Source organism: Musa acuminata, chromosome BXJ3-10 (assembly GCF_036884655.1).
Source record: "Musa acuminata AAA Group cultivar baxijiao chromosome BXJ3-10, Cavendish_Baxijiao_AAA, whole genome shotgun sequence".
Lineage (NCBI taxonomy): Eukaryota > Viridiplantae > Streptophyta > Magnoliopsida > Zingiberales > Musaceae > Musa > Musa acuminata.
The window spans coordinates 28,653,930-28,661,706 of NC_088358.1; the positions used below are offsets into that span (position 1 = coordinate 28,653,930).

The 7,777-nt window shown below is 41.3% G+C and overlaps 1 protein-coding gene across 5 annotated transcripts; it reads left to right on the forward strand.

Moving 5' to 3' along the window:
* The first annotated feature begins 434 nt into the window (after nucleotides 1–434).
* Nucleotides 435–6,122, forward strand: LOC135651688 (sucrose synthase 2-like). Of its 5 annotated transcripts, none has more exons than XM_065171997.1 (16): nucleotides 435–583; nucleotides 1,659–1,795; nucleotides 2,041–2,170; nucleotides 2,255–2,406; nucleotides 2,500–2,695; nucleotides 3,023–3,141; nucleotides 3,290–3,506; nucleotides 3,580–3,675; nucleotides 3,798–3,971; nucleotides 4,080–4,196; nucleotides 4,277–4,443; nucleotides 4,561–4,785; nucleotides 4,859–5,177; nucleotides 5,291–5,535; nucleotides 5,617–5,755; nucleotides 5,851–6,122. In XM_065171997.1, exons 2-16 carry the CDS (start codon nucleotides 1,698–1,700, stop codon nucleotides 5,905–5,907), a joined length of 2,451 nt encoding a protein of 816 aa, XP_065028069.1. In that variant the 5' UTR covers nucleotides 435–583; nucleotides 1,659–1,697; the 3' UTR covers nucleotides 5,908–6,122. The 5 variants fall into 5 exon arrangements, with proteins under 5 accessions (XP_065028069.1, XP_065028070.1, XP_065028071.1 ...); XM_065171998.1 differs by having other exon boundaries at nucleotides 539–680; XM_065171999.1 differs by having other exon boundaries at nucleotides 541–680; nucleotides 1,664–1,795.
* Nucleotides 6,123–7,777: the final 1,655 nt, after the last annotated feature.

The window sequence follows — 7,777 nt, forward strand, 5'->3', positions numbered from 1 at the left end:
AGCGTGAAGAAGGTAATATTATCGGGTCGTATCCGAAGGTCGGGATTCGGACCCGGGGTCTCGAGGAAACGTTGGCCGTCGCCCGCCGTCACAGTTGGGGGAGCTTTGGTGCGGTAGGTATACACCGATGGAAACATTTGGATGTTCCATGTGAGATGGAACATAATTCTACTCCTTTCAACGAGGAAAAGGAGGGTTGAAGTCGCCTGTGAAGACGGCATGGAACAAATCGCCAGTCACGTTCTCTTCATCTTGTTTGTTTGTTTCCTCGAGATCTTGTTTACAAGAAAGCTACGATTTTGCTCTGTTTCTCAAGAACAGAACACGCTGCAGGTACTGGATTGTGATAGAAAGGCGGTATTTTTTGGCTTCACCGGAACAGCCCACTACTGGAGAGTGGTTTTTGTGCAGAAACCGAGGAGGGCGAGGTGACATTTCACCCCCCCCACCCATTTTCTTCGGTTAAAGAAAGCCAAAGGTGGGACCTTTTTGGGCGTATAAAATGGGGTGGAGGGGGCAGCCATCCTCACCAATCCATCCCGACTCCGTTCACTCCGTTTTCTTGATTTCTCTTCTGTTGCGTGTAGGTGTTCTTCTTTTTCTTTTCCCTCCTCCCTTTTATCTTTTTTTACCCTGCCTCTCTTTCAAGCTTCGGAGCTCATTTGGCTCTGTTTTGGAAGGTAAAGCTCTCTTCTTGCACCTCGGGAGAACAGATCTGTTCGCGTTGAAGTTTGCAGCAGAGTTGCTGCAGGGTTTTTCTTGCCCAAAGTGCTGCCTTTGGCCAAGATTCTGGCAAAAATTTCCCACTGAGCTCGCTTGTGTGGGAAGGAGCGGTTGGTAGTCATGATAGGACGGGACCGAAGACCAAGTTTTGTTGGTAATACTAAGATTAGTAGGCAAAACCCACAACAACGAGAGTTCTTGTTCTTGCATTCTTCCAACTCTCAGCAGGAAAAGTAAGAGGGAGATCAACGTTGCTACTACAAAATAACGAAGAAATCTCGCTAAATAGTCTTTTTTTTTTCTTGCTACATTACCCGTAGGTTTACAGGAGTCTTTCTGGGATGCGTCGAGAGACAAATGGTGCATTCTGCCGTTTTCCCCTGTCTTTTCACGTTAAGTAACGAAATCTCCTAAGAAAACCTCAGAGAAGCCACGCAAAGAAGCTGATACGAAAGCCCGAAAGTCTTCCTTTCTCTCTGTCAATGCGTTATAACACGTCTCAGATCTGAAGAGAAACCATGGCTTCTCTCTCTCGCCGCTTTCCTTTCTCTGCTGTCCGTTCGAAAGTGTTTCCTTATTATTGTCGGTATCATCGATGTCACAGAAAAAGGATATAAAGACGATTTTAAGTAAAGATTAATTCACTCTATCATTGATTTTTGAAATATGCTTTTAGATTCTTCTTCTCTTTCTCTCTAATTAATTGCAGCTTCCTGCAAATGGTTTATTATTATTCCTCTTTGTAGTAGATGTGGCTCGTCTTTCCTGCGTCATCAGCTATGAAATCTATGATTTGTATTGCATTTTGGAGGATCTCCTTGTGATCTTTCTTAGATCTTCCATTATCTCTATGGGTCTCAGATAACTCTGTACTAGATCTGGTGCACTGTTTTCCGACAACACTATCTCGTTGACTTCTCACGGTTGCGTTGCAGTGTAGGCTGTTTGAAGCTTGAAGGAGCGCAGGGGAAGCAATGTCTCAACGCACCTTGACCCGCGCCCACAGTTTCCGGGAGCGCATTGGCGATTCCCTTTCTTCCCACCCAAATGAACTCGTGGCTCTTTTCTCAAGGTTTGCAGACATCTCAGATCAATATATCGTCAGTCCTTTCTGATGGGTATTGGATTCATGCATACTTGCTTGGCTTAAATTGCTGCAAGAATCTGAACTCATTGGTCATTGATCTGCTTGATTCATGCCCGTTCCATGGCTTGTAAACATAAAGGATAGCCAGATCTCCTTCCATACATTTATACATAGATCTAGATCCATGGTGGTGGATCTTCTTCGTGTCTGATTTAGTCAACACATGGCAGGTTTATTCAGCAGGGGAAGGGGATGCTGCAACCTCATCAGTTGCTGGCTGAATACGCAGCTGTGTTTTCTGAAGCAGATAAGGAGAAGCTGAAGGATGGGGCTTTCGAGGATGTCATCAAAGCAGCACAGGTATGAGTTTAGAGAGTGCCTTCTTCTTTCCATCAAAATTCAGATGGTTGACATTTTGATAACATCACATTGCCTTGGATGCAGGAAGCCATAGTCATTCCTCCTCGGGTCGCCTTAGCTATTCGTCCGCGGCCTGGAGTCTGGGAATATGTGCGGGTAAACATCAGTGAGCTCGCGGTGGAAGAATTGACTGTGCCAGAGTACCTGCAGTTCAAGGAAGAACTTGTTGATGAAAGGTAGGTGATGAAAGATCAAGAAATAAATTTCCTTTTCCTTTTATATTTATAGTGTGTTGATCATCTTCTTTTATTTTTCATGTCCTCTTTCAGCACACAAAATAATAACTTTGTTTTGGAGTTGGATTTTGAGCCCTTCAATGCTTCATTTCCTCGGCCCTCACTATCAAAATCCATCGGAAATGGAGTGCAGTTCTTGAACCGACACCTTTCCTCGAAGTTGTTCCATGACAAAGAAAGCATGTACCCCTTGCTTAATTTCCTCCGGAAGCACAACTACAAGGGCATGGTACTAATTTCTTCTCTAGATCCATATCGCACATATATTTATCTTGCATTTTTCTCAAGTAATTATGATTTCGGTTTTAGCATTATTGAAGATCTGCCCTTGAATGTATAAATGTCAAATGTAGAACTCAGGAAAAGCTATTCAAGCATCTAATGGAAATTACAAAGTATCTTTCCAATAAGAAAGTGGTCCATAAACATAAAGCTCATGCTTGAATATAGATATATAGCTACCTTCATGTGAGAATCTAGTATTCCTTGCTGCTGGATCATGTTATTAGATTGTTTGAATTATAGATATAGTTATTCAAATCTGCCATGCATGCAGTCGATGATGCTAAATGATAGAATACAAAGCCTTAGTGCTCTCCAAGCTGCATTAAGGAAGGCTGAGCAGCATCTATTGAGTATCGCATCTGACACCCCGTACTCAGAATTCAACCACAGGTAACTGGCAATATGTTTCTTTTTGCCTTGTCCAATTTTCTCTGGCTATTTATGAAACCGAAAAATATATAGTAAAAGTTCTCCCTGTGATGCAAAGGTGTTTTGAGATGTTGTGTTTGATCACTTTATATTATCTGTCTGGTTTTAGATTCCAAGAGCTTGGCTTGGAAAAGGGTTGGGGTGACACGGCTCAACGTGTGTACGAGAACATTCACCTGCTACTGGATCTTCTCGAGGCACCTGATCCTTGTACCTTGGAGAACTTCCTGGGGATAATTCCTATGATGTTTAATGTCGTGATCCTTTCTCCACACGGCTACTTTGCCCAAGCTAATGTCTTGGGGTATCCAGACACCGGTGGTCAGGTATGACTAAATCCTAAAAGGTGTAGACGTTCATCAAATTACATTTGCTTCTCACAAGGGCACTGTTTTGCAGGTTGTTTATATTTTGGATCAAGTCCGTGCCTTGGAGAATGAGATGCTCTTGAGGATCAAGCGTCAAGGGCTAGACATCACACCTCGAATTCTTATTGTAAGATTGGAACGAGACAAAATAAGCACTTTCCTATGCTATTTAATCTTCTCCAGTCCTTAGAAGACCTTGCATTATGGTCGATATAGCCTGTCTGATATGACATTATTGGGGTAATACAGGTTTCCAGGTTGCTTCCTGATGCAGTAGGCACCACATGTGGACAGAGACTTGAGAAGGTCCTCGGAACTGAGCACACTCACATTCTTCGAGTTCCATTTAGAACAGAGAATGGAATTATCCGCAAATGGATCTCCCGTTTTGAAGTATGGCCTTACCTCGAGACGTACACTGAGGTAAACCTTAATCATGTTATCTTTGTTTTGCATATCTTAATGGCTTTTGTATGGATCTGTTGTGCTACACATGTTTGCGAGGGTTTATCGAGGTCTTTTTGCTGGTAGGATGTTGCAAATGAGCTGGCAGGAGAACTGCAAGCCACCCCTGATCTAATCATCGGAAACTACAGTGACGGAAATCTAGTATCAACATTGCTGGCACATAAATTAGGCGTCACCCAGGTTCGATTTTTTTCGTTTGACTGCCTTGCCTGCTCGTTAGACTTGGCAGAAGTTTCATGCATTGTTTCTTTCACATGCAGTGCACCATTGCTCATGCTCTGGAGAAAACCAAGTACCCTAATTCAGATATTTACTGGAAGAAGTTTGAGAATCAGTATCATTTCTCTTGCCAATTCACGGCTGATTTGGTCGCAATGAATCATGCTGACTTTATCATCACTAGCACCTTCCAAGAAATTGCTGGAAGGTACCAATCGCGATAAAGAACTTTCTGCTAAAAATTCAAGTCCTTTGTTTCTTTGTAGAGTACTAAAATGACTATTGGAATCTGATAGAAATTTCTCTGTATCCTGTATGATTTCAGCAAGGATACCGTGGGGCAGTATGAGTCTCACACTGCTTTTACTCTTCCCGGGCTCTATCGAGTTGTTCATGGAATTGATGTCTTCGACCCAAAGTTCAACATTGTCTCTCCCGGAGCTGATTTGTCCATCTACTTCCCATACACAGAGAAGCACAAGAGACTCACTTCCCTCCACCGAGAGATTGAGGAGCTGCTCTTCAATCCTGAAGATAACACTGAGCACAAGTAATCACCTGTTCTCTCAACTGAATTTACTGTTCTTCTTGGCTGATGCAGTGACTGACTCGAGCGTCCACAGGGGTGTGCTGAATGACACCAAGAAACCCATCATATTCTCCATGGCAAGGCTGGACCGAGTAAAGAACTTAACAGGTCTGGTCGAATTCTATGGCCGAAATGAACGCTTGAAGGAGTTGGTGAACCTTGTGGTGGTGTGTGGAGACCACGGCAAAGAATCAAAGGATCTCGAGGAACAAGCAGAATTCAAGAAGATGTACAGTTTCATTGAGAAGTACAACCTGCATGGGCATATTCGATGGATCTCTGCCCAGATGAACAGGGTTCGCAACGGCGAGCTCTACCGATACATTGCCGACACAAAAGGAGCTTTCGTCCAAGTACTTGCCACCCTTCTTTGTAGAAAAAGAAAAGACATGATATTAACATTTGAAATCTGAATTATCTTCCGAGCCAAAGTTTCACTAACTTGTCTCGCTTTGCTGTTCTTTAGCCTGCCTTCTATGAAGCCTTTGGACTCACTGTTGTCGAGTCCATGACCTGTGGGCTGCCCACCTTTGCAACTGTTCATGGAGGACCCGGTGAAATCATCGTCGATGGAGTTTCTGGCTTCCACATTGATCCTTACCAGGGTGACAAGGCTGCTGAAATCATTGTAAATTTCTTTGAGAAGTGCAAGGAAGACCCAACCTGCTGGGACAAAATCTCACAGGGAGGCCTGAAGAGAATTGAAGAGAAGTAAGATCTCTTCCTCTGAGTAATATTTTTTGTTACCAAGGCAACAGTTATCTAACCTCTGCCTTCAAACCAAACACTTAGGTATACCTGGAAGCTCTATTCAGAGAGGCTGATGACACTGTCTGGAGTTTATGGTTTCTGGAAGTATGTCTCCAACCTCGATAGGCGTGAGACTCGCCGCTACCTTGAGATGTTCTATGCCCTCAAATATCGCGATTTGGTAAAAACAACACACCTGGCTTACTCCATTTACTTGAGAAGCTCATTGCATAGTCATCTGACCGATGTTTGCACCGTTTCAATCTGTATTTTCAGGCCGAGTCTGTTCCTCTGGCGGTAGACGGAGAAGCTGCGGTTAATGGCGCAAAGTAGCTTCGAGGAGGAAGCATCATTGCCATTTTGTTCTGTTTGTTTGCTTATCTAAGATTGATAAGGGAGGAGCTTTCTTCATGAGTTGTTCTTCTTGTTTCAATTGATGTGAGGGCTGCTTTTTAGCAGAAGTCGAAGTTCTTGTCTTTGAAGTTGTCAATGTGCTGTGTAAGGCCATAATGCCATTTTACGCTGCAATAAGAGTAGCTTCCTTTTCATTCCAGAACACTCCAAATATTTGAATCTGTGTGTGTATGGTGTTCTTATTTCAAGTAAGCAGCAGATTCACAGGTGTTGTCAAGCACAAATAGCATTCGAAGAACCGAAAAATGCATCAATAACTTAGCCAGATATCAAACAATTCAATGAACAAGGGAATCAAGTACAACTAGCATTCAATAACAGAGTGCAAGAAATCAATAAGTTGCTTCCTTTTCATTCCAAATACTCCATAGGATTTCAATCTCCGTGTATGGTGTTTCTTATTTCAAGAAAGCAGCAGATTCGCAGGTATTATCAAGCACAAGAAGCATTCAAGAACCTAAAGCTGCATCAATAATTGCAAGATATCAAACAATTCAATGCAGAGGGAATAAACACAAATAGCATTCAATAACAAAGACTCAGCTGGTGACTAGTACTATCAGGATCGATCTAGTATTGAACATGATGAGCGATTCAAAAAGTAAAATCAACATTGGATTGGACTTTTTAAACTTGAATGAAGAACTTATGAAGAACTTATAACGACTTGATGAGTCTGACTATCAAGTTAGCATTTTGGTCTGATGGTTCACACTTGGTCATCGCATTTGGCTTGCTCGTGACAGTGAAAAAGTCAGCCTTGATCTACCTAAACAGTGATGAAACAATGACATCTGATCAAGTTTGTCAAACATGTGAAATAGTCAATGGATTCTTCTTTATTTTTCTTCTTAAATTTCCTAAAACTTATTCAGACTTGACCTTTAAGTTTTAAGGTTTGAATGAACTTATAAGAGCTAGATGAGTTTCCCACCATTAACTTGGACTCAAGCATTTTGTACCAATAATTCATATTCAGCAATAAATTTATGGTTAGTTATTCACATGGAAACAATGAAAAAAGTCAGCCATGAGCTACCTAGGTAGTGAAGGCACAAGAACAGCTAAATTCCTGCTATCTCAATCAGACATAAAAGTCAATGGACTCTTCTTTATATATATATATATATATATATATATATATAAATTTCCTTTAACATATACTTCTACTAAGAATAAAGTCCAACTATGAATGTTTGTCAAAGTTGAGCATGATACATGAGCAAGAAATTTCCTAACCAGATTGCTTCTTTGATTAAGATATTTGTGTTGTTTAGGCGCAAATGTCTATGATTTGCACAATAAGTCAAAGAAATTTGTCGATAAGCAGTATGTCAAAATAATATTTTTCTTCATTTAGTAAGCACCTGAATAAGATGAAGTGAATAACAGTTTGTAGCATCATTTTTAATCAGATCTTGCAGTCGCGGTTAATCCATATGCCCTGTGGTCAATTTCAAACTCAATTCAGCATAAATTTTCATGTTTGTATTCTCAAAATCATCCTTGGTCCCTAAGCAAGAGCTCTTCTTGCCCTGCTCTATTATGCACTTAGGTTAATTACATTCATGCATTCAGGAAAATGGAATCCCAAGTATATTAGATCCCCAGAAAAGATGTGTTGTGAGCTTACAGTCCCAAAAGAGTTGTCCTTCCTAAGAATCAAGTGACAAGCATCAACAAGTCAAATACTTGTGATGTACCTAATGTCTTCTGCATCTCCAAGTGCATCATATTAAAAGAATAAAAGCATAAAAAAATGTCATTGTGTACCAGTAGATGTTCCAAA

Excerpts from the sequence above, each read along its gene's own strand:
- LOC135651688 (XM_065171997.1), top strand. The coding sequence starts at position 1,698 with ATGTCTCAACGCACCTTGACCCGCGCCCACAGTTTCCGGGAGCGCATT. Across the intron at positions 4,197-4,276 it reads ATAAATTAGGCGTCACCCAG|TGCACCATTGCTCATGCTCT; the intron begins GTTCGATTTTTT and ends TTTCACATGCAG. Across the intron at positions 5,536-5,616 it reads CTGAAGAGAATTGAAGAGAA|GTATACCTGGAAGCTCTATT; the intron begins GTAAGATCTCTT and ends CCAAACACTTAG.